At 35.0% G+C, this 26,615-nt stretch overlaps 2 protein-coding genes and 1 long non-coding RNA gene across 8 annotated transcripts in view; all 3 read left to right on the forward strand.

The window, feature by feature from the left end:
* The window catches only part of SLC35F5 (solute carrier family 35 member F5), a 38,781-nt gene extending 18,920 nt beyond the window's left edge, over positions 1-19,861 (forward strand). For 3 of the 6 annotated variants that reach the window (XM_038565019.1, XM_038565018.1, XM_038565020.1), the window contains 7 exons: positions 80-144; positions 2,761-2,865; positions 6,038-6,197; positions 10,963-11,053; positions 16,039-16,193; positions 16,728-16,821; positions 19,020-19,861. In XM_038565019.1, the coding sequence (XP_038420947.1) occupies positions 80-144; positions 2,761-2,865; positions 6,038-6,197; positions 10,963-11,053; positions 16,039-16,193; positions 16,728-16,803 (652 nt within the window). In that variant the 3' untranslated portion in view covers positions 16,804-16,821; positions 19,020-19,861. Of the gene's footprint in view, positions 1-79; positions 145-2,760; positions 2,866-6,037; positions 6,198-10,962; positions 11,054-16,038; positions 16,194-16,727; positions 16,822-19,019 lie in introns of those variants that run through there. The other 3 variants (XR_005374193.1, XR_005374194.1, XM_038565021.1) reach the window with 3 other exon arrangements.
* A 217-nt stretch (positions 19,862-20,078) lies between these two features.
* Positions 20,079-21,271, forward strand: LOC119864482. The gene is made up of 2 exons (XR_005374195.1): positions 20,079-20,385; positions 20,968-21,271. It is a non-coding gene; the product is annotated as an uncharacterized LOC119864482 (long non-coding RNA).
* A 4,229-nt stretch (positions 21,272-25,500) lies between these two features.
* On the forward strand, positions 25,501-25,972 carry LOC119864483 (60S ribosomal protein L31). The gene has a single exon (XM_038565022.1). The coding sequence runs from the start codon at positions 25,542-25,544 to the stop codon at positions 25,917-25,919; it is 378 nt and encodes a 125-aa protein (XP_038420950.1). The 5' UTR covers positions 25,501-25,541; the 3' UTR covers positions 25,920-25,972.
* Positions 25,973-26,615: the final 643 nt, after the last annotated feature.

Consider the following 26,615-nt stretch of genomic DNA (forward strand, 5'->3'; position numbering starts at 1 on the left):
ATAAATAATTTTTATCTTTATTATTAGCTCCTTTAAGGAATTTATTATTTGCTCATCAGTATTACTGTTATTCTCATAGCATTGGAGGTGTTGTGCTGGTAAACTTGTCAGGGTCTGAAAAATCTGCTGGAAGAGATACAATAGGTAAGTACTGTGACTCCACATTCTTTCTCTTAAGAGTATACAAGAAGATTTTGTACATGTCATTATTTGTGTCCTTGTGTGCATGTGTGTGCACACACACACGGTAGGCACTAAATGGGGCCTTTTTGAAACTTTTCCTTTGGAAATAATGTAAAAAATTTCAAAAATAGTTCACAGAATTCCCATGTAGCCTTCACTCAGATTCTCTGCTAGGTACATAACTGCAGTACAGTTATAAAAACCAGGAATTAACATTGATTATAATATATATATATATATATTTTTTTTTTTTTTTTTAGAGGAGAGGGAGGGAGCCTGAGGAGGGACAAGAGGGAGAGGGAAGGAGAGAATCTGAAGCAGGCTTCATGCCCAGTGCCAACCCTGATGTGGGCTCAGTCTTACAACTCTGACATCATGACCTGAGCCAAAATCAAGTGATCGTTTAACCAACTGAACCACCCTGTCGCCCCAACGTTGATGATAATTAAGTTATTTAGTCTGTATATCCTTTTCAAATCTCACCTTTTTTTCCTCTAATGTTCTTTTTCTACCCCAGTATCACTTGTTGCAGTTAGTTTTCATGTCTCTTTAGTTTCCTTTAATCTGGAACTGTCCCTCAGTCGTCTTCTTTTTTTTTTTTTTTTTTTTTCAAGATTTTTATTTATTTATTCATGATAGACATAGAGAGAGAGAGGCAGAGATACAGGCAGAGGAAGAAGCAGGCTCCATGCAAGGAGCCCGACATGGGACTCGATCCTGGGACTCCAGGATCGTGCCCTGCACCAAAGGCAGGCGCCAAACCGCCAAGCCACCCAGGGATCCCCCCTCAGTCTTCTTTTGTTTTTGTTTTTCTTTTTGGGTTTTTATATCCTTAACACTTTTAAGGGATACCGTTCCAGTTGTTTTGTGGAATGTTCCTCACTTTTGGTTTGTCTGGTACTTCCTTAACCATAAGGAACCATAAGTATGTTGTGTACTTTTGGTAAGAATGCCATGGAAGTGTATCAGAAGCACATTAGCACATTGTATTAGCACATTGTATCAGAAGGCACATGATGTTGTTCCGTTACAAGTGACTAGTTAATTTTAAGATGGTGTCTGCCAGGTTGCTCCAGTGTAAAGTTACTAATTTTTTTGTTTGTAAGTAGTAAGCATCTTGTAGGGAGATACTTTGAGACTATGCAGATACCCTGTTTCTGTTAAACTTGCACCCACAAATTTTGTGATTCACTCATGCTTCTTGCCTGCAACATTTACTGCTATGGTGCATACACAGTTTTGATCTGTTGTTTAGATTAAACCAAAACAAAAATAATCAGAACCCAGTTTAATGACTTCCTTATGGATATTTTGTTTAAATATTTAAAGTTTGTTGAATGGAAAAGGTGCTTTCTAAACTATCCCTGGTCACTGCCCAGTGAGCCAGCCATGCCTTGAACTATATCACTATATCATCTTCTCCTCTTTCTAAGAACAGCTTTGTATATGTAAAACAATACATGTATTTGTTGTGTATGTGTGAGATTTTTTTTGATAGGCTTTCTTTTTGCTTTTTAAAAAATGTTTTAAAATTAAAAGATAAGATTTCATAAAACACTGGACTTTTGGATAATTAAAGTATTAAGTGTGGTCACTTGGCAGACAGCACATTAATTTAACTGTTTTTAAAGGCTTACTTAAATGTTTTTGAGAGTGAGTTAACACATTAAGAGAATCAGTATTTATTATGCCTGTACTATAAAGCCTGTATTATATTAGATATTTTAGAACATTAAAAAGTATAAGTAATGTGTTTGCAGTTTTCAAGGGAGTTCTTGATTTTAATTATTATACGAGCTTTATAAAATGAAACCACTAGAGAATAAATAATACTGTGTTTAGGGACACCTGGGTGGTTCAGTGGTTGAGCGTCTGCCTTTGGCTCAGGTTGTGATCCCAGGGTCTGGAGATCAAGTCCTGCATCGGGCTCCCTGCATGGAGCCTGCTTTTCCCTCTGCCTGTGTGTCTGCCTCTGTGTGTGTGTATCTCATGAATAAATAAAATCTTAAAAAAAAAATAATACTGCTGTGTTTAACCACGTAAGTATTAAATCAGTCTAAAATAGAAGACGAGGATGAAAATTTAGTGGAGGAGGTGGAGGATGCTTTGTGGCAGAGGGGGATGCTTTAACTGGGCCTTGAAGATGGTAGAAGAATATATATTAAAGATGATACGTGGCAGGGGAGACCTGGCTTAGAGATGGAAAGAAACCAGTGTCAGGTGTCAAATTGTTTATGTAGAGAAAAATAGGAAGTAGACTTCAAAATTAAAAAACAATGTGCTACTTATATGAGTTTTAATATTATAACATGCATGTTTGGCTAGATCATTGGCTGTTTTTGCATGTGTTTATTAACTCTTTAAACTTCTTCATAAAAAAAATAAATAAAAAATAAACTTCTTCGTAAAAAAAAATAAAAAATAAACTTCGTACTGGAGGAGAAGTAGGCTATACTTTATCTTTCCATATTTCTGAACTTCTTGAAATAGCATCTGACACATTGTTAGATTTTAAGTAAGTGTCTGTTAAATGAGTTAATGAACAAATACTTTAATTCATTATGTTGATTTTTACAGGTTCCATTTGGTCTCTCGTTGGAGCCATGCTCTATGCTGTCTATATTGTTATGATTAAGAGAAAAGTAGACAGGGAAGATAAGTTGGATATTCCAATGTTCTTTGGTAAGAATATGTTTACCTGTGAGGCTACTTTCTTTGAATGATTAACTTAGGGTTTTGTTTTTGGAAGGAATAAAGAAGCCTTTCTCTTCTCCATATGATTCTTTAAAACACATCATATTTTAACGATTATGAAGTCCAAAATCAGTGTTTTTCTCATATCTTGCCCTGCAAAATTGTGCGCCTGTGATGGGATGCTGGTTTCCTCGGTGTGAGGTAAAGAAAGAAATTCTTTCTAAAGCCTTTTTCACATTTATGTTTTCAGCTTGTGAATTCAGATATTTTCTTCATTGATATCACAGAATTATGCTGTTATAAGAATGTGAGAGTATACCTGTTGTATTACATATTTTGCTATTTTTGAATTGTTAGAAGCATAGGATTAGAGAAACTGCCCCCAAATGATAGCTTATAATACTATTTCTAGTGTATCTACTGTTCATTAAAACTCATGGGCCACTTAAAGGCTTTCCTTTTGCACTTTAAGATATAGACTCTTAGAATATTTTCAAATTACCCAGTTACAGTTTCTGGCATCAATTCTTAATTTTGATAAACAAAATGCCTAATATGATTTATAAGTTCTGTTTGCTAATATCAGCTCAGTAGCTCAGTAAAAACCTTGTACTCTGTCGGATATCTGTAGATGCCTTCCAAAAGATACTTGAGTATCAATAGATAAAAAAGCCTGGTGATGAAAGTTCAAATTACAGCTTATAGGGAATCAGGAGACCAGGAATATGGCGGTTATAATTTCATTTATTTCATACTCATCTGCAAAATGAGGAAATTGGACTAGATGAGTATAGCTTTCAAACTGATATGCAGAGGATCCTGGGAAGGGGAGGAGTAGGTGAAGTTGCATGCATGGTTCTGGTTCTTGGAGTCCTTTGCTACTTCAGCTGGCACAGCTCTGTTTTTTGGCCTTTTGCATTGTAATTGAATTTGTAAAAAGATTTTTCTGCTAAAAAAAAGTTGAATATCTTCACCTAAAGATTGACAGAAATAAAGCATTTGGAAAGCCTCAGACCAACTGATCACTTGAGTTTAAGTATGGAATTCAATAAGTATACTTTAAATATGAAGTTAATTTTAGTGATGTTTTATTTTAGCATAGAAAATTCCACTTGGAATGAAATGAAATGCCAATATTTTTTGAGTGTGTGTGTGTGTGTGTGTGTATGTGTTTAAGATTGGCAATTTTCAGGAAAATTTGTTCAATTTGCTCTTATTACAGTATACATAGACATGTAACTTGATTGGTTTTCCTCATATGTGATGTGATATGTAGCACATTATTATTTTGACCTGGGCTTTGCAATAGGCAGGACTAGAAAAGAAGTTAAGATTGGGTTGTGGAGGGTTCTTTAGGCATAGGGGTGTGAGCAGAGGGTAACAGGGAACAGTGTCGATCTGTGTGATTGTGGTGGAGGTTCATTTTAGAACATAACAGGAGGATATATAGGCCAGATTCTGGGGGATCTAGAGAATAGATAGAAGCAATTGAGACCTTTGTCTTTAGGTCCAAAGGTTGTTAATTTATGTGGGATTCCATAGGCTTGATAGTTCAGGGACCCCAAACTAGATTGGATTTTTGGTAATGCCAAATTTTGGTGTTATAATTACAATAATTTTTTAATATTGTGTAGACTTTTCAGGTCATGAGTCTTTTCTGTATGTCATTTTATTTGTTTTTATTTTTATCACTAGATGTCTTAAATTGGGTATCCTAGAAGAAGCAGGATATGAGACCAGGATTTCTTATGGGTGCTTTATTGAGGGGGTGCTCTCTAGGAAAAACTGACAAGAGAGTAAGAAAAGAGGATAGGGAAGGGGAAAGAACCATGTGGTCTCACGTATAGTGAGGTTTGGCCCAGTTTGTGGCATGGCAGGGGGCAGGAGGTAGAGGCGGGGGAGAAGAAGTGGTTTATTTCTAGGTATTTCTCAGAGACCTTCTGGCCCTGAGCCATTAGGATTTCAGCCATGTGCATCCTTCATGGGTTAGTTGAGGGCTGCAGAGGATGTGGGCTGATCAGGTTGTGAACTTCATAGAAAGGGCAAGCTTGTTTACTCTCCAAGACAGCTCTTCTTCAGAAATGGTGGATGGCTGTGAGTCTTTAGCAGCAGATAGAGAGTGGGTGTTCCAGTCCTGTTAAGATTTAAGTAGGCATCCCAAATACTAGCTTATTATTTAGCAACAAATATAAAATATATTTTTACTGTAATGTAACTTTCTTTTAAGCAAGCTCTATAGTTAGCTAATGGATTTGTGATGTTCAACTGTATAGGAAGTGCACTAAAAATGACTATAAAATTGTAAATATTTTCCTTTATGGTGTTTGTATTCACACGTAGTAATATGTAAACTTACATTTCTATAATGATAGCAGCTTACCTTTACTAACTTTTTATCAGGTACTGTGCTATATTTAAAATGTTTCATCTAATTTTCCTAATAACCTAATTAAATATGATTTTATATTTATGGCTTAGGAGTGGCTTTTGCATCTTGCATAAGGTTTATACTTCTAGTGAATGGTGAAACTGGGATTGGAACCCAGGGCAATCAGATTGCAGAGCACACGTTTTGAACTACTAAATGTTACAGCGTACTTTACAGGTAGTCAGTCTGCACTTAGTTAATATGCTGAGTCATTTGTGTGTGTATGTTACCTCACCAACTAGTTTATGAGTGCCTGGAAGGCAAGAACCAAGAATGTATCTGGTTTGGAAACTTCGTCCATTATTTCCAGCAATATCACAGATGCTTTAAACATAAATATAAGTTGAATCAGAGAGCAGACTACTTCCTCATAATTAATTTAGATTACATATCCATACACAGACATATTTCTTTTAAGTTTGAAGATACTGAATTATTAGTAGCTAAACCTAACAACCTTTCTTTTTGAATTAAGTAATTTATTCCTTAGTAGTTGCTCCATGCAGTATAAATAGTGGAACCTTGAAGACTCAGTGATTGCAAGTTGTCAGTATAGTTTTTTTCTGATGTTGAGCTGTCCATAGGTCTGACCAAAAGAAACAGAAGTTGCAGTTAAGGAAATCTTTTGGAGCCCTTTGTGTAAAATCTGTGTTTTCTAATTGTAGAGTTATAAGATTGAAGAATTTAAATAAATTTCAATTACTAACTGTTGTCTCTTTTATGCATATCTAGGTTTTGTAGGTCTGTTTAATCTGCTGCTCTTATGGCCAGGTTTCTTTTTACTTCATTATACTGGATTTGAGGACTTTGAGTTTCCCAATAAAGTAGTATTAATGTGCATTATCATTAATGGCCTTATTGGAACAGTTCTCTCAGAGTTCCTGTGGTTGTGGTATGTACTATTTATTATGCTATGATTTATTAGATATCAGTTTTTGGACTTTTGGATAGGTTAAGCATTTTTATTTCTTCTGTCTTCAGATGGCTCCTCCTGTGCACCTTTCCACCCCACACACTTCACACTTTTAATAAAGTAACTCCACTAGAGCAGGAACTTTGTGTTGTAACTTCTGTGCACTGATTGTATAGAATAATACCTTACATATAGAAGGAGCTCAATAAATATTTATTGAATAAATAATTTTAATGAATGGATGCGTATAAATTATCTAAATTTGTACAAGGGTTTTAAAAGAATGTTATATAAATGAAAGGTGTCCTCTATTGGAGGTTTATATTCTAAATATGAACAACGTGAGTTCTTAGTGAGAATCTAGGGAATTTTGCTAATTTAAGAGACTGGAATATTTGATTGTTCATAGAGTGTTTTTGTTTTGTTTATTCTTAAGACTTTTCATATAAGTGAGCTAGATATGTTACCCTAAACCCTGATTAATTTGAGATGTTACCATGCTTGAAAGGTTATATCAAATATGTTGATCCATAGATCAACAGATAGATAATGATCCGAAAATAGTTAGACGACAGTATCCTGTATGGAATTTAAGAAATCTTTCAAATACAGATTTTTTTTTTAAGATTTTATTTATTTATGATACACAGAGAGAGAGAGGCAGAGACACAGTCAAAGGGAGAAGCAGGCTCCATGCAGGGAGCCTGATGTGGGACTCGATCCCGGGTCTCCAGGATCACGCCCTGGGCTGAAGGCAGGTGCTAAACCGCTGAGCCACCCAGGGATCCCCTCAAATACAGATCTTAATACTTAGTCCTATTTCCATCTAATAGGAACTGAAAAACAACCTACAAATTGTACTTAAACTCCTAAATGGATTTTATGATATGCCAATTAGAACTGCTAACTAGTTTTCCTTTGCAAAACACTGTGACAAAAGTAGCCTTTCCATGAACATTTCCTTAATGCTCTGCCTGTACTTTTTCCCCTCCTTAATTAAGGAAATTTCTGTTTTCTTGATATTCTTCCACACTTACTCCCTTTCATGTGGTAAAGATTTACTTTATTTTGTAGTAATTTTTACTTAAATTCCTTTGCCTGATCTAACATTCTGATATTAGAATCTCTACATTTACTCATTCATTCTTCCATCTTTCATTACATGGATTTTAGGTATTCAGTTTTTTTAAGCAAAGAGTTACATACTTTATTTTCTATATTAATTATGTCATATACTCTCATCCTATTGCTTCCTTACTAGTCTGGTATTTCTTTTTTTCTCTCATTTCTCTACTCTTGGTTCTGGACAGATAGAACTACTTACTGATTGTTTTTTGATTGAACTCAGTTGAATCATGAGGAATTGTTCATATTCAACCATTTTTGACTACAATTTAAATAATTACATACTCCTTGTATTTTAAAGATTTTTTTTTTTAATTTTTATTTACTTAGGCACACAGTGAGAGAGAGAGAGGCAGAGACACAGGCAGAGGGAGAAGCAGACTCCATGCACCAGGAGCCCGACGTGGGATTCGATCCTGGTCTCCAGGATCACGCCCTGGGCCAAAGGCAGGCGCTAAACCGCTACGCCACCCAGGGATCCCTACTCCTTGTATTTTAATGAAGGCTCATGTTTTCTAGTCTTCTGACTTTAAGTTAGACAATTTCAAAGCAAATTAATATATTTGAAAGCAATAATTAAATTTTTCTTTGGGAAAGATTTGGTATGATGCTTATTACATTATTACATTAAGACTCAGAGTAAACATGGACTGTGTCACTTTATTGAGAGCTTTAGGTTTATTTATTTATTTATTTATTTATTTATTTATTTATTTATTTAGATTTTCTTTATTTATTCATGAGAGACGCAGAGACACAGAGAGAGAGGCAGAGACACAGACAGAGGGAGAAGCAGGCTCCATGCAGGGAGCCTGATGCAGAACTCAATCCCCAGACTCCAGGATCATGCCCTGGGCCGAAGGCAGGCGCTAAACCAGTGAGCCACCCAGGGATCCCCGAGAGCTTTAGTTTTAATAAACATATACAGTAGAGAGTTTTCTTATGTTTTGCAGAATATAATGTAGGCTTTAGGGAATGATCAAGTAGGAGTTGTGACATGTAATCTATGTGAGCTTTTTTAGTTTGCTTCCTTGGAATACTTTACATTTAAATAAATAATAATATATTTTGCAACTTTTTATTTAACTTTTTTAGAATGAAAAGAATAATAATACATACATATTTTTTTTAGAAAAAAAAATAATAATACATACAAAAGTCTACAATATGGAAGGGTGTACAGTGAAAAGGAAATCTTATCCCTCTTTCACTCTAAATCTCCCTTCATTTTTCCCAGAGATAACTACTATTAGCTTCTAAACCTTCTACAAAATTTTCTGTACAGGCAGAAGTATTAATCTCCTAATAACCCCCCTCTTTTTTCTTATTTTTAACACGCAAATGGAACATGCTATGGATATTGTTTTTTTTACATTGCCTTTTTTTTTTTTTTTTTTTTTTTTTTTTTTTTTTTTTTTACTGATTGTCTTGTAAATCTCTATATATCAGCACTTAGGTTCAATTCATTTTGTAAAGCCTGTGTAGCATTCCAATACATTATGTTTCTCAATCTATTATGTAACTAACATACTAGAGAGAATATAATATGTTTTGCCTGTTCCTTATTGAGAGACACTTTAAGTTTCCAGTCTTTTGCTTTGTAAATAAAATAGCATTGAATATCCTCCTGTATCTCTTTGCATGTATATGTAAGCATTCTATAAGATGAATGCCTGTAAGTAGAAAAGACTGAGTCAGTCATATGGACTTCAGATTTTGGTAGAGAATTGCAGTATCATTTTCCACAGAGGGAGCACAATTTATATTCCCAACTGTGTATATGAGTATGTATTGTTGAATAGTTAAATTGGACACTCAGGGTACTATATTATGATAAAACTATGTTTATCCTTACCTAAGATGGTTTTTTCAGGACCTCAAGAAGGTTTATTTTTCAGATATACTTCAGTATTCAAGTGTTTAAGAGTACTAATGGTAATAGCTCAGTAGCAGTAAATCAGTCAGTAATGAAACAAACATATCCCTTAAATTCTGGGAGTTCTTGACAACAAAACAAGCATAAGAAGCATATCTCTGTATATTTCATATCTTTTTAAATCGTAAGAAAATGCATCATTTTATATCAGAAGTCATAATCAGCATGTATGATGGATGATTCCCTTTTTTGGGGTGGAGGAGCTGAGTTATTGTGTGTTTAGCTATAAATGGAACAGTAAACTTCAGCATACGTAATCAAGTGCTGAGTAGTAATAAACTACAGATTTTAAAGTGTGATTGTGAACTTTTTTTAAAGATGTGTACTTGACACTCATTGTTTATTACTAAAAAATGAGGTGCACTGTTAAGCCCATATACTGTACCATTTGTATAGATGTTGAATGATAGCATCTAGTTCTCTGTCTCAGCATTTCCTAAAGTGTGTCCCTGAAATGATAATAGATGACAAAAGGATTCAACCATCAGCTAAATTGGGAAAAGCTGGTGTAAGTCAAATAGTTTTCTTTTTAATACTTCATCTCAGACTCTTTATTATTGTACTTTATATTATATAAATCTCTAAGAATATATGCCGCATTAAAAAAAATTTGACCTCCTGAACCGTCTTTTCACAGAGCAGACCTTATGTAGTAGGAACCACTAATGCTTGAGTTCCCCTTATTGCATTAATAAGAACTAATGGTACAGCCTCTGTTGAATATGTTGAGTGACACTTTATCAAGAGATAGGCTCTTTAATTGCAGGACAGCATTATTAATTCTAACATAGAATTTACTAGCCTAGAATTTCCATGAGTCTGTAATCCTAATTATATACAATATGGTTTTATCTTTTTTTTTTTTTTCAATCTGCAATGTGGACTCAATATCATGACCCTGAGAACAAGGGTGTCATGCTCCACTACTGACAACCAGCCAGCCGCCCCTGTTTTCTTTTTATGCACCCAAATTAATTCTGTATAAATGGTTCATCTACTTGGTATAATGCTTCCCTTCATTTTTTTCCTTCAACTAAATAAAAGCATGCCTGGAGTGATATTTCAAAATTTGATACAAACATTGGTAGTTCAAGGTGAAAATAAAATGAAGAACTTAGGTTGTGGTTAGGACAATTGCTAGAAAAAAAGGAAAGCAACAAGGAAGTATCCTTAAAAAATACTCAGTTATTTTCAGTGCTAAGCCAAACCAAAAGAGCAACACAAATCTTAAAACTATTTTAGTTTTCATGAGGGTGAGATATTTTTGCTTTAGTGGCAGACTCACAGGTTGGCTTATCACTTTCTTAAAAGCCTTTGTTGTGAAATATCATCCTACAGTTTAATAAAGCTATTTCCTTTGTTAGCTAAGGATCATCACAAAACTATAAGAACTCTTTTGAGTTTTATAAAAAACGTTAATGAAATAGAAGCTATATATCTGAAGTTGAATAATATCTGTAAGCAAATCTTGAAAATAGCATAGAGCACTTAGAAAGTTTTATTTTTATATGTTTGGATTTTTAATACTTGAGGGTAAACTTTAGGAATTCTCCTTAATTGCTTTATTGTGTCTCAGTCTGTCTTAAGCTTTTGTCCTTGTGCCTAATCTCTCATGCCTATATTTTCTTTGGTTGTTTTACTTTTTTAATACGAAAATGTATATTTTCTTTTTTTCCTTTTTAGGGGCTGCTTTCTTACCTCATCGTTGATAGGCACACTTGCACTAAGCCTTACAATACCTCTATCCATAATAGCTGACATGTGTATGCAAAAGGTAAGGCAAACTCTTAAGACATTTTAGATGAATTTTTTTTTTTTCAGAGAGCATGATTTAGGGGAGAGGGGCCAACAGAGAGGGAGAAAGAATCTCAAGTAGACTTGCCGCTGAGTGTGCAGCCCCACACGGGACTCAATCTCTAGGCCCTGAGATCATAACCTAAGCCAAAATCAAAAGTCAGATGTTTAACCCACTGAGTCAGGTTCTCATATTTTAAGATTGATTGATTGATTTAAAAGATTTCATTTATTTATTCGTGAGAGACACAGAGAGAGATGCAAAGACACAGGCAGAGGGAGAAGCATGGAGCTCCCTGCATGGAGCCTGACGTGGGACTCAATCCCGGGACTCCAGGATCATGCCCTAGGCTGAAGGCAGCACCAAACCACTGAGCTACCGGGGCTGCCCTAGATGAATTTTTTAAATGGAGATAATGAAAGTTAGGGCATGTAATTAAATTACAAGCATTGCAACCATGAATAATTTGATGCCTGCTCTGCCTCTCTAATTTGCTTTACTATTTAGAGATATAAAAAGTACCAAAGAAATGGATAGTCTTACATTTTTAGCTTTTTTTCCCCTTAATTTCTAAGTTAAGGACAGTATCTTTATATGTATGTAGTTCTCCAGTATTGGAGCTGATTATTCCACATGTTCATTGGTAAGTCAGTGGTATAGAATAGGGGATAGGATATATTTTATTATGTAAGTAGTGGTGTTTTAATTTTGTAAGATAATTCCAAAGAGTCCTTAATACCACAATACTGTTATAGATAGGAGCAGCACAGGAATAAGGTTTCTCAGCAAAAGCCCATTTCTGTCTGAACTTTGTAGGGAAGGTTTTCTGTCCCTCTTCTATGATGTCCTTGTCTGGATGCGGGATTTTTATGATAAATAGTGGCAGTGGTAATATAGCAGAACAGAGAACCCTTCTCCACATCTGAAGGATGGAGTTTCTTTAGTGCTTCTGTGTGTAACTGAAAGAGGCAAGCCATATGTACACTACTAAAGAGGCAAGCCATATGTACACTACTAAAAGATGTTGGGTAGTCATTTATCACTCAGCTCAAAGTTTACAAACTTTTTTTTTTTTTTTTTTTTTAGTTTTTTTGGCGTTCTTGTTTTTTGTTTTGAGAGGGAAAGAACAAGAACAGGGTAGGGCAGAGGGAGAGAGAATCTTAAACAGGCTCCACACCCAGTTGGAGCCTGACACAGGTCTTGATCTTGACATGGGACTACGGGGCTCAGTGACAGCCCTGAGATTATGACCTAAGCCAAAACCAAGAGTCTTAATTGACTGAGACAGCCAGGCTCCCCTCAACTCCCAAGTATTAAGTAACAGATTTGGGGGTGGGGTGTGGTTTGGTTGAATAAAATATGAAGAGGAAATGCTTGAAAGCCCAAAGGCTTATAATGTAGAGAAGTTATAATCCGATTTTTAAAGCTGTTTTTCTTTAGATCTTTGTGCAGTTCTTAGGATAAAGGCAAAGTACTCTCAGTGATATGTAATCTCTTTATTTAAAAAACCATTCTATGCTGATATTTACTTTGTTTCATGGCTCAGTAAATTCTTATTTATTTGTCATGGTTAAAAACAGAGAACTCCTTAATTGAGAATTATCTTATGTACCATACATTATTAAAGAGTATGAATATTATAAATGTACATAACACTAAAGTTATACATCATTAGATTCTTTAAAGATTTAAGTAATATCTAGGTCCTTCTACATCTCAGATCTTGAATATCAACCAAACTTGATCTTGTGAAACTGGGAAGTGCTGTTATTAGAGAATTTTGGTAGATTGCTGTGTAAATGAACTTTTCTGTACTGATATTTTGAAAACATCAGCTTTTACAGATTTGAAAAATAAAAATTTAAGGATTTATTTTAGGATTTTTTTTTAAAAACTGCCACAGGTCATCTAATTTTATTAAATAATTATGTAACTTCTTTATTTATTTATTTATTTTTATTTATTTATTTATGATAGTCATACAGAGAGAGAGAGAGAGGCAGAGACACAGGCAGAAGGAGAAGCAGGCTCCATGCACCGGGAGCCCGACGTGGGACTCGATCCCGGGTCTCCAGGATCGCGCCCTGGGCCAAAGGCAGGCGCTAAACCGCTGCGCCACCCAGGGATCCCTGTAACTTCTTTAATCAAATATTTTAAGATAGGGTGAAACACAAGAAAAGGGAAAATGAAAATAAATGATTCATTGATTAAAAAAACATAACTAGGGATCCCTGGGTGGCTCAGCGGTTTAGCCCCTGCCTTCGGTCTAGGGTGTGATCCTGGAGTCCCAGGATCGAGTCCCACATAGGGCTCCCTGCATGGAGCCTGCTTCTCCCTCTGCCTGTGTCTCTGCCTCTCTCTCACACATCTCTGTGTTTCTCATGAATAAATAAATAAAATCTTAAAAAAAAATTAAAAAACATAACTAGTCTTTTCTTGATTGTCTTCACATCTAGAATTAGACAACCAGTTAAGTAGTTTGGGCCTTTGGTGGGTAGGAATCAAGGGTAGGAAGATACCTTCTGGGAAGAGTGGCAGGATGTGTTCCAGATGTGTAATAGAAACAGGAGAGGGACGCCTGGTTGGCTCAGTAGGTTAAGCAGCTACCTTCGGCTCAAGTCATGATTCCATTGTCCTGGGATCCAGCCCCCAACATGAATCGCTTCTCAGCAGGGAGTCTGCTTCTCCCTCTCCCTCTGCTCCTCATCCCCCAGCCCTTTTTGTGTGTACTTGTGCACATGCTCTCTCTCTCAAATAAATAGTAAAAGCTTAAAACAGAGGAGAAATCTACTTTCATGGTTTTTTTTTTTAATTCTAATATAACTTCTGAAATTTTAGCATGTATCAGCATCTTTTATTGTGCTTAAAATAAATTAACCTATTTATAATTGATATATAATAAGAACCTCTGATTATATTCAGATTTATATTCAGATATATTCAGGTTTTAGGTATTCTTTGTAATATAGACAATATTTAATTCATTTTGAAAAATTGTCTTCATACCTTGTTGGAAATCAAATTAGAAGTTTTTTATTATATAGCAACACATAAATAACTGCATTGTTAAAGGTGAACTTTGCTTTTAAAAGTCAGCTAGGAAAAAAAATAAAAAAATAAAAAAATAAAAGTCAGCTAGGGTTTTACCTACCTTTACAAAGTTTGCTTTTACTCAGCTATAAAATAGGGTTTTAGTTAATATTCATGAAACTATCCTTGTCAATCGTATCAACATTTTTTAAAAAAGATTTTATTAATTTATCATGAGAGACATAGAGAGAGAGGCGGAGACATAGGCAGAGAGAGCCTGATGTGGAACTCCATCCCGGGACACCGGGATCACAACCTGAGCCGAAGGCAGACGATCAACCACTAAGCCACCCAGGTGTCCCTATTTCTACATTTTTAAATCATTAGTCATAAGTTTTCATACTTTTTTCTGGTCTTGGGTCATTTAAATGCATCATGGCTTTCCTAGATTATAAATATTCTGGCAAATATTCCAAGAGTATGGTATACCAGTAATCTGATAACAGTGTGAAGGCTTTTTAGTTTCTTTTACTGACTGCTCTGTGTGTATATCATACAAGCAGGACCTGCATGTTAAAAGTTGTCAGTGATTATTCTTGTGTTATGCATTGTAAGTCCCTCATAAAAAATATTTTCATAAAACCCCTTTACTCTGACTAATGGTGATATGAAATGGAGTAGTATATGTTTCCCACCAGAGGGAGTCTTGCCTGTGATTATAAACCTCACTTTTTTTTTAAACACTTAAAAGGGCAAGCATAGTTTTTCTTTCCTATTTTAAAGATAGGAGTTACTTTCATCACTATTCGAAAGCACATCACACCAGTGGGTTGCAGTAAGTCAATCAGTGCAGCCTTCTTTGACAATTATTTTTTTGATCCTTTGTTGAATCTTAATGGTAAAGGTAAACTCATGAAAAGAAAGAATTTTTTTTTTTTTTTTTACTTTATGGCATCTCATGATTTTTAATTTTCTTGACAACCCTGATAAATGATGGATTGATGATGTCTGAGGGGCTCTTTACCACTGAGGCTCTCTGCTTGCTACTTGTCTTCTCTGGTTCACATTTCTTAGTAAAAGTATTTCTATTTGTCATCTTTATTTTATTTAGCCATGATTTGCTTTTGAAATTTTTCATTTGTTACTACAGAAACAAACTAGTTTTAAACTACTACAGAATTATAATTTGTTGCAAATTATTAATAAAAGGTTTGTAAAAGTTGCACTTAGAGTTTATCTGTTTTTGATGCAGTCTTCAAGAAGGAACTGTAACATAGCACAACATATCACAGCATATTCTAAAATAACTTTTAAAATGTGAGTTTTTAAAAACTTGAAAGGAGGATTTACTTGAATCAGCAGTAATCACTAAAGAAAAAATGGACAAAATGATGTGGAAGACAAAATGTTTTATAATTCTGCTCCTGGATGTACTATGCCTAATAAATGAAGAGCATGCCTCCTGGCTTTCCTTTAGGCCCTTTTCTTTTTTTTAACAGATTGATTGATTGATTGATTATTTATTTATTTATGAGAGAGAGAGAGAGAGAGAGAGAGAGCATGCTCAAGGGGCAGAGGGAGAAGAAGAAGCCGACTTGCTGCTGAGCAGAGAGCCCAATGCAGGACCTTGATCCTAGGACCCTGAGGCCATAACCTGAGCAGAAGGCAGAGGCTTAATCGACCGAGCCCCTCAGGCACCTGGGCCCTTTTCCAAGTCATATTTTTGTTGGGAATTTAAGAAAGTGGAGTCATATGTTGTAGTTCTGAATCCTCATATTTGATAATAATGCACTTAATATACTGCCAGTGCTTAATATTATCTTCTTGGTGTTTTTAACTTAACCTATGTTTTCATAAATGGAAAACTTACATTAAAGGAGAAAATTGTCTCAATAATTGTGGGCTGTTTTTGTTTTTCTATCTTTTATTTTTAGGTGCAGTTTTCTTGGTTATTTTTTGCAGGCGCTATCCCTGTATTTTTTTCATTTTTTATTGCAACTCTCTTATGCCATTATAATAATTGGGATCCTGTGATGGTAGGAATCAGAAGAATATTTGCCTTTATATGCAGGAAACATCGAATTCAGAGGTAGGCTTGGTTCTAATATAAGTTTTAAAAAGTATATTCCTTGCAAAATAAACTGGAAATCATATGCTGGCCTAATTTTCATATGTGAGGAATTATTGAAATACTATAATTTATATATGTACTATAAAATTATGTATCTATGTACTGTAAAATTAAACTAAGTTGTTCAGACCCTTTGGGTGGTAAGACAGTTTCTTCACAACTACTTTAAAAAAATGTTTTGATGCACAGGTTAAACCAAAGTGCTTACTATTTTGTGATAATGAATTTAAATGTAGAAAACTTTCACTGGTATGAATAAAATTTATAATAAAATAATGATAACACTGCCTCAGATTCTTTCAGTTTCTTTCTTAAGAGGGAAAGATTTTTATGTTTACATCCTACTGAAAAAGAACTTGGGGCAAGTTTTTGGGAAGTCTTAATCTTAGTTCTGACCTCACAGATTCAGCCAATGAAATAGATAATTTTTAAGGATTCCTTTCAGTTCTAAAGCTGTCTTTAACTATTGTCTTAAAAAAAATTTTTTTTAAGGGTTCCAGAAGACAGTGAACAGTGTGAGAGTCTCATTCCTATGCACGGTGTTTCTCAGGAGGATGGAGCTAGTTAGCTGTTGTCTGTAGTCCAGGTTTGTATGTCAGCTAGTATTATTATTGAATAAGGCTCTTTATTCCTGTAATGCTCAAATACAGAATTGATTTTCCATAATTAGCTTTTTCAGAGGCAATATAGTCTAGAGGTATGGAACAAGCTCTGGAGTCAAACTGCCTGAGTTCCAACTCTAGCTTCTCCATGTACTAGCTGTGTGACTTTATGCAGCGTTCTTAACCTGTGTGTGCGTCAGTTTTCCTATCTGCGAAATGGGGTTACAGTAGTCTCTCTCTCTTAAGATTATTGTAAGTATTAAATACTTGGTAAATTTATATTGTGCAATTGAAGTGATCCCAAGTTTAACTCGTCATGCTGAGAATCATTTTACGTAATGATATACTTTAGAAAATTTTTTTCCTCTAGCATAGAAGTAAAAAATAAATGTATATTTTAAGATTTTTATTTATTTATTCATGAGAGACACAGAGAGAGAGGCAGAGACATAGGCAGAGGGAGAAGCAGGCTGCCTGAGGGGAGCCTGTGACTATGCTTTTCAACTTAATGTTTCAGGAATATTCCCCATTCTTGAAAAATTTTAAGAAATACTTTATATTTCTGACATGACAAATGAGTATATGATATTTTATCTTTCACTAAATGAATGTTTAAAATACATCTGACATATATATTTGGCATGTATTAAAGTGGTTATGTATTAGAATCAGAGGTTACAGTAAATTACTGAAATTTGAGAGATTCAGGTCCCTTTCTTCTGAGATAACTTTAGGTGGTTTATATTGAAATATTTCCTGATTGCAACTGGGCTTCCCTTCCTCACCTAGAACATTGAACAACTCCTCTCAACTCCTCACACTCAAATTAGTCTTTGAAGCTTAAATGTCATTGTCTTCATGGCAAACTCACCTCTAACCTAGGGCTAATTGTCTTCGTTTCATGTGTTTCTTTGGTAATTTTTTATTCTAGCTTTCATTGTTGTGATGATTTTACATGCACATAGTTGAGAGAGAATTCTACAAGATTTCTTGTTGTACAAAGCAGCTGTCACTGCCTGTCCTACTTTCGTTCTTGTCCTACTCTAAGGAATCATTTTAAATTCGTAGTCAGTTGTTACTGATCTGTGTTCCCCACCCCCATGCCACACATAGTCTCTATAAGTACCCTGCTTCTACTTCTGTATCTTGATTTCTGAGTTTGAGGCATCATCGGTCAGTTTTTCCACTCTCATTGATAAGGATAGATTACTTTCAAGTTTCCCTCTTCTCTGTCCCCACCTCACTTGCCTGCCTTCCCACCTCCTCCTAATTCCAGTGTAGTTATTGCATAATTCTGGATAGATCTATAAGTAGTGCTAACGGTGTTATGACTATATAAATGTTACTTTTATCTAAATCCTGTTGGATGGTGCCTGGCATTTCCCCAGTCCAGAGACCCTCTATTTATCCTTCTTAGAGAATACACTTCACATCTTCTGGGATGGAGAAGAGACACTTGACCAGCTGGGAAAAGTAAAGCATCTGAACGTCTAACTGCTTTTTCTATAACCCATTCTAATTTTCCTGTTTTTAGTTGTTTCTTCACCCGTCCTTTGAGAGATATCTGGTTGGCTGTTGTATTCTTATGTGTCGTTTTTCTTTTTGTGTGATTTATTCCTTTAGAAAAATCCCTTTATTGTCCATTTACTGTGTTTTGGGGACAGAGTAGAACTAAATATGTTTACTTGCCATCTTCAAATTAAAAATACATATAGTTATTCTTTAAAGCTTTTTAGTACTGTAATTTATGCATGCTGTCCCCAGCATGCCATGCCTTATTATATTCACACTCATACCATACCATCCCCACTTAGGCAAGGACTCTATGCTTTTGGAAGTGAGAGCTGGATAAAGGGGAAAAGTGAAGATGGACTGCAATAGCATGTAAAGGGTGTGGCAAGAGTCTTTGTCTCCATGGGGTAATGGTGGGGTATGCCATGAATGAAACTGTTACTGTGCAGTCTTTAAGCAGTGTTGTCTTTCAGCCTTTGACATTAGTATGAAACTCACTTCCATGGGTTCTTAGTACTTCTAGTTCCAGTATCCAGTTGTTAAGAATATAAACTGTATTTGATACATATTTCAATGTCGAGATTATTTGCTTTTGCAATACAAACTATAGATAATTAAAGCTATGATAGTTGTAAACTAATGCTGATTTTGTGTTTGTTTTTATTTTTAGCTTGATAATGGAACATTATGCAGCGAAGAGACAATCTCTGGCGTTTTTGTAGAAAATGTTTCAGTGCCTAGTCTGAAAAATAATGGTTTCAGTTCTTTGGAACTCTAAAATATATTTTCTTCATATCTGTTTTCTTCATTTCATAATGAAGTACTTTGCTACGTAGCCGTGTACATATCACTACAGTTATAGGAAGTTCCAATCCACAGTCCCTGTAATGACCAACCTGCCTTACACATCTCAAGGAATTCAGCTGATGAAATAATTTGAACTAATCAAGGAATAAAATTCTAATGTTCTGCAGACTATTTTCACATATTATTTGTTAAATGCTGGACTATATTATGAAAATGTTTTCAAGAAATCATTTAAATGTATAGATCAGTGTTTCTTAACAGATTAAATGATAAAATAAGCTACCTATAATAGGTACAGATTATATTTTTGAGTTTTGTAGAGTATTGCAAATTAATAATACAGAACAAGTGTTTAATTTTATGTAGGTGTGTCCATGTAAATTTAGTGGGACTTTAAAAAGAATATTTGAAAAGCATCTGTTTCACTTACACTACATAAATTGTATTATCCTTTCATAGCATTAGGTGCCTTGTATTTTAAATCTGTGACACACTATGACAAATTTTTAAAGGGGAAGTATTATGTAAAATGAAGAATTATGTATTTCTAAAGACTGTATTGCTGTAAATTTAATTGATAAAGCTCTGCTTAATTTAGAGTTTGAAGAACTATTCTCTCTTCAATTAAGACATTTTCATAATGGAATGATTTAAATTGAAGTGATAAAGAGTATTATTAAAATAAAATGTTTATATATATATGTATTTGTGTATGACACATCTATTAATTGGTTTCCATTTTTTTTTCATACATAAATGTGCCAAATTACTCTAGAACTGGATGCCTCTAGTTTTCCTAAATAAATGTTTAATGGCTAAAATACCAAAGAAAGCAAAAAAATTCTACTTTAAGATTTTCATTTAAATTTTTTCTCTACCTAGCTTAAATTAAATATAAAATACTTTTTTTTTTTTTAAGATTTTATTTATTTATTCATGAGAGAGACAGAGAGAGAGGCAGAGACACAGGCAGAGGAAGAAGCAGGCTCCATGCAGGGAACCCAACGTGAGCCTCGATCCCGGGGCTCCAGGATCATGCCCTGGACTGAGGGCAGGAGCTATAAACCACTGAGTAACCCAGGCTGCCCAATATAAAATACTCTTAATAACAACTCTTAAACTTTTATATGTACTTATTACACAATTCCTCTATTTACTGCAGGCATCAATGGATGAATATATCTCAGGATGCATATAGAGTTTTGATGAATTACCCATTTCCTTTTCAAGTTACGTGAGCACAGTTCATTTCTCTTCAAAATTTTCTGACAGATTTGACTTTTTAAATTCTCTTTGCAGTATTTAGCTTCAGTTTGTCTTACTCACATTCTTAAAGTTGCTTTGGTGTGACCATGAGTCTAAAATGGAGTTTAGCCATCTTTTTGCTTGTCCTGAGAACTTCTATATTAATTTAAAAGTCTGTTTTTTTATGATAATAAGTTTAAAAAACAAACAGCCATTCTTCTATTTGGTGCCACCAGTAATTCTTGTTAAGCTAAAAGTAATAATGATTTTGTTACCTTGACTCCTGGGAAAGGCATGCAAAGAATGTGGACTTCTAAGGAATTTTTTCTTAAAAAGAACTTAAGTAACATTTCAATTGCTCAGAGACAAATTTCAGTTGTGGTTTATTATCTGGATACCTTTCTGTTTTTGCTGTTGACAGCTCATCAAAACCTTCTGCAAGTTCCATGGTAAAGTAGCTGTAACAGTGAAAGTAGAATTCAACCTTTAAATTATTGTGTAAAAAGGTAGGAGACGAGGTTGAACTCAGGGTTTTTTGGTTGTTCATATTCTCTGTGTTCATACAGATCATGTGTTGTCACTCAGGACTCAACCATAGTTACCGCATAGATCGTGCAGAGGACTTCTTCCACTAGGCTGCTGGTTTCTATCTAAGAACAACCACTGTGGAGGAAAGGATCATTGAATTAACTGGAATTATGAATTATTGCTGCTTTGCTCACCTCCCTGTTAATTTCAGGTTTTATTTGAATGATTTTTGTTTGTTTGAATGTTGCAGCCATGAAGTAAGTGTAAGCAATTGACTTCTTTTCTGCACCTTTGTAGTTAAGGGTTCATCTTCTCAAGAAATAAAGTTGTGGATTACTCCCATTCTGTGATTTCCCAGAAATGTAGGTATCAAGGCTCTCGGATCACAGCAACCACAATGCCAGCCTTTGGAAATGTTGGGAGGGTTACATTCCCCTAACTACTCATGTCCTTCCTCTGTTAGAACAGTGTTGGCCCACAGTCCTATATTTCTGAATCTTAAGACCAAATAGTGATTTCTGATAGCTGCTTTCTCTCTTCTACTTTTCTTCCCAAATGTAATTTAAATCCCACTATTGAATAATACTTCAAATTATGACCGTAATTGAAGGAAGATGGTTGATTTGTCAGACTTTATGTTTGATGAATCAGACTCTACTAAAACAAAACTAAAAATGAAGCAGCCCTACAAGTGCTTAGATGAATGCTTTTTGGAACTCAGAAAAACTATAGGTGTATGCAGTGCATCTATACTTACTCGTTTAAGTAAATTTTGAGTTTTTAAGGAATTGATATATTGGTTTCTATCAGCCTAGCTTAATTAATTCCTTACATTAAACTGATTCTCCCCTGGTAGCTGGTGAGTAAAGTTTATTGTTTCTATAGAAGTGAGCTCACAAGGTTAAATGTGAATGTTCCCAAAGGTATACAGCCTTGTTTCAGGAAGAATGCTAATAACCCCATTACAATCAATCATGCAGAGCCAATTTGATGTTGCAAGGTATGACTTCTCTGGAAGCCAAGGGTTTTCATAAGTCAGTATAGTAAGGTATGTAGCACTAATCCTTAGTGTGCTGGTTGAAGAGACAAAATATCTTTAAAGAAGGATAAAGTAGGAATTAATTAGAAAATGTTTTTTTCCAGAATCATACTAGCAAATAAACGTTATTTTTATTTTTTAATTTTTTTAATTTTTTTAATTTTTATTTATTTATGATAGAGAGGGAGAAGCAGAGACACAGGCAGAGGGAGAAGCAGGCTCCCTGCACCGGGAGCCCGACGTGGGATTCGATCCTGGGTCTCCAGGATCGCGCCCTGGGCCAAAGGCAGGCGCCAAACCACCGCGCCACCCAGGGATCCCCATTATTTTTATTTTAAGCAAGTTTAGTTGTTATAATCCTGCTCCATTTCTCCCTCCATTCCTTTTGAAATATTCTTTATTACTAAATAATATTTTAGGAAGAATTCACAGAAATACATAAATAGTATTTATGATATCTGCAGATGTAATTTATATACCTAACGTGTTTTTTTTTTTTTAATGGTGACATGGCTAATATAAGACTTTCAGTTTACAGAATTAGAAATTAGGGTTCTGTTTTATTAGTATGTCTGTAGTGTACCAAAAATTTCATTTAGATAAATTGAGGTATATTTTTTTACATAGACTTGGAAATTTTTAGACTGCTCCCCCATTTCCTTTTTTAAATTGTATCAGCCTCATCTGCCTCTACAAAAGTTTTGTTTTGTTGTTCATATATGGTATGTACACAGGAAATGTCCCTTTAAATCTTAAGAGCTTTAAAGAAACTGGGGGCAGAAGAGCAGTTCATTATAAATTAGAAGCAAATAATGACTGTTGTGAAATTTACTGTTAACACGAAGCTTTTCTGTTTTGCCATCAGGCATTAAGATTGAAATGTTTACTTTAACCCTTAGTAGATGATCTTATTTTCATTCTGATTTTTGGTTATATAGAAAAATTGTGATTTATTTTAATGTCATTATATTTAATTTTTTAAAAAGATTTATTTATTCATTTGAGAGAGAGAGTGCAAGTAGGGAAGTGGGGGGAGAGGAGGAAAGGGCAGAGGAGGATGGAGGATCTCAAGCAGGCTCCATGTTGAGCATGGAGCCCAAGGCAGGGCTTGATCTCGGGACGCTGAAAGCACAACCCCAGCTGAAACTAAGTCAGTTTCTTAACTGACTGCACCACCCAGGCATCCCATGTCATTGCATTTAAAACAAAGCTTTCCCATAAAATTTCTCATGTGCAATATACATTAACTATTGGAGTGTCAAACAATGAAATCATTGACATATTCTTTTTTTTTATTGACATATTCTTAATATTTTTTTATTTTATTTATTTATGATAGGCACACAGTGAGAGAGAGAGGCAGAGACACAGGCAGAGGGAGAAGCAGGCTCCATGCACCGGGAGCCTGACGTGGGATTCGATCCCAGGTCTCCAGGATCACGCCCTGGGCCACAAAGGCAGGCGCCAAACCGCTGCGCCACCCAGGGATCTCTCACTGACATATTCTTAAGGAAAAATTACTTATGGAAAGTAATTAGTATTCTCTGGTTAGGCATATTTGCTGAAATGCTAAAAATACCTAATGAAAACATTTTGAGTTTTTGGTAAGATGGCTATGATTTTTTTTTTTTTTTTTAATTTGGGAGTTTTCAATGGAGAAGTATGCAGATGAAGACATTTCCTGCCTGATATTTCAAAGTTGGAAAAGAAAAATTTCCAAATTGGAACTTTGGTAAGTACCTTTGACAAGGTATTCTATGAAATTTTTAGTTTTAAATTTTATAATGGTTTCATTTTTCAGTTACTTTTATTAACATTAACTTAGATTCTTATATACTAAGCCGTCAGTATTTCTCTGCTTGGTTTTTCTATATATAGTTTTAATTATAGCAAGTAATAATAAAGTCAGGCAGGTGAGAGTATTTATTAGTTTCAGTGGGTCCTTGAAAGGCAGATTTTCTGTTTCAAGAATCTTATTTTTGATACAAAGTGAAAACAGTTCTTGAGAATCTTACTACCAGTATTTGCTTATTTGGAACAGCTTTCACCTTTTTTTCCTTAGGAAAATATCCAGTGTCAGCTAAACCATGTAATATTAAAACAAATTTTAAGGCTATCCTTGTCTTAATTATTCTGGTATAAACGATAATAATATGTTTGTAATCGCTTGGTATAAGATTATTCTTTATATTCTTCAAATTAAACTTAGCCACTGCTAAAGAGCAGTGACTCTCACTGTGCATGTGTCAGATCACCTGTAGGGCTTGCTGCCCTCCCCAATGCATAGGTCTGGAGGGAGGCCTGGACTTGCATTTCAAATAAGTTTCCTAAGAATACATCTGGGACTGGTCCCAAGGCCACCCTTTGTGAATACTTATCCTGAGAAAAGAGCACTAACTTTGAATTTGGATTCTCCCCTTTACCCATTATCAAAATCGGGGAGGAATTACATAATCTGAAATAAGATAGTGAAGTCAGAAGTGCCCAGTCGTGTGTACCTGGGTGCTTTATAAATGCTGACTTCCTTGATTAGTACCCAAACACTCTTCTCAAGTGGAAAGTGAGGAGTTACATTAGTGCCTTCTAAATTCTTCCCAGCTCTCAAGTCCTGTGATTCTAGAAGTTCTCTAGTTCAAAAGAGAATGCCAAACACCTATATATATGTGGTACTTGATAGAGTAGTAATATCAGTAATACTCTGTAGACCATAGGTTGGTTTTGCTTTTGTAAGGGCTAAGCAGCTGGACTCCAAGAAGCTTTCAGTTAGATTTATAAAACAGCATTACAGAAGTTAAATTCTAGCACAGTCTGCATCCATGACCATTTTACAGAGCCTGAGTATATCAGATAAATGTGCTAACTTTTCTGAGTGACTGGCCTTATTAGAGTCTCACTACATTGCCTCCTATAATGCATGTTCAAAATATGTAGTTTTCATTACCTGCTTGATTTTTAGACAGCATTAAATAGGCTGCGAAACAAATCCAAGCTGAAATTGTAAGCATATGATTTTTATAGCACATAATTATTGAGTGTTTTATTTAAAAGTAGTCACTAGTGTATTCACTATTGTGAATTTATAATCTTAAAAGCTGGGATGCTTAATACTGAGCTAAAGTACTATTAGGTTTTCTCATCTTTTATTTCCATCTTGTTAAGGAAAATAATCACAACTAGGATCCTTCTTCCTCCACTATCTTAATCTGCTATACCATAAATATGGAGAAGAGCTTGTGTAACTAATTGGTTGGGGTTTGGAGACATAGGTAGAACTTGAATAAAGCATTTGCATCCATCCAGCATGGTCTCCCTAGATTATGGACTGCTGAGTGTCTGCAAAATGAGCCCAAGGGGCATGGGTTGGGAGGGCTTTCTCCACACAGTGGGTACTGGAACTGCATTTGAAACCCCTATTTTTGAAAACCCAAGCTAAAGAGGCTAGAAAGAATGCAGACAGGACATTGAAAATGTTAATTGCTTTTATTAGTATAACATGAAGTATGTGATAATGGCTTTCAAAAAACCATCAAGACAATACCCCGCGCCCTTCCTTTCCAGCTAGGGCCCTGCAGAATGGCTCCCGCAAAGAAGGGTGGCGAGAAGAAGAAGGGCCGTTCTGCCATCAACGAGGTAGTGACCAGAGAATACACCATCAACATTCACAAACGTATCCATGGAGTGGGTTTCAAGAAGCGTGCCCCTCGGGCACTCAAAGAGATCCGGAAATTTGCCATGAAGGAGATGGGAACTCCAGATGTGCGCATTGACACCAGGCTCAACAAAGCTGTCTGGGCCAAAGGAATAAGGAATGTTCCATACCGTATCCGTGTGCGGTTGTCCAGAAAACGTAACGAGGATGAAGATTCACCAAACAAGCTCTACACGCTGGTTACCTACGTACCTGTCACCACTTTCAAAAATCTACAGACTGTTAATGTGGATGAGAACTAATCGCTGATTGTCAAATAAAGGTATAAAACTGCAAAAAAAAAAAAAAAAAAAAACCATCAAGATATAGGGTAGGGTAAAGTTCAACTAGATACTCTAAAGTGGGTCTTAATCAGATATTTATGTGGGGGCAGGTATGTATATTTAGTTTTCATTTCTTCATAGTCATTCTGGTAAATTCTTGTGCAAGTTGGTTGACATCTGTGATATTTCCTATACTAAAATTTTATAGTATCTTCTTAATCCCTCTAGGCTAGTAAATTAAAGCTGAAGTTATTGAGTGTCAGCATATTGTGATTTGTATTTTTATGTAAGGCGAGAGTGCATCATTCTGATCAAGTTGCAACATTTAATTTTATATGATAGGTCTGTATTGAGCAATCAGGAGCTATGTGGAAATACTCCCAGGGAAGTAGTAGTTGGAATAGGAGTGATTTTCTATAAAAGATTCACTTACCAGACCCAGAAGGCCAGATAGAATGAAAGAGTACTTTAGAAAGATGAAATGTTTTTGATAAATTAAGAATACACTTTCTTAGTTATATTTTTCTTGGTGTGGATAATTTAATGTAGATTTTTACCTGAAATTTGTTATTTTAAACTTAGTAATTCTATTCCTCCATCTCTTTAATTAAATGAACATTTTAAGATCATGGAATATTTGAAATTAAATAATTATAGAATAATTATAAAATTAAT

Source organism: Canis lupus, chromosome 19 (genome assembly GCF_011100685.1).
Source record: "Canis lupus familiaris isolate Mischka breed German Shepherd chromosome 19, alternate assembly UU_Cfam_GSD_1.0, whole genome shotgun sequence".
In the NCBI taxonomy this organism is placed as follows: Eukaryota; Metazoa; Chordata; class Mammalia; order Carnivora; family Canidae; genus Canis; species Canis lupus.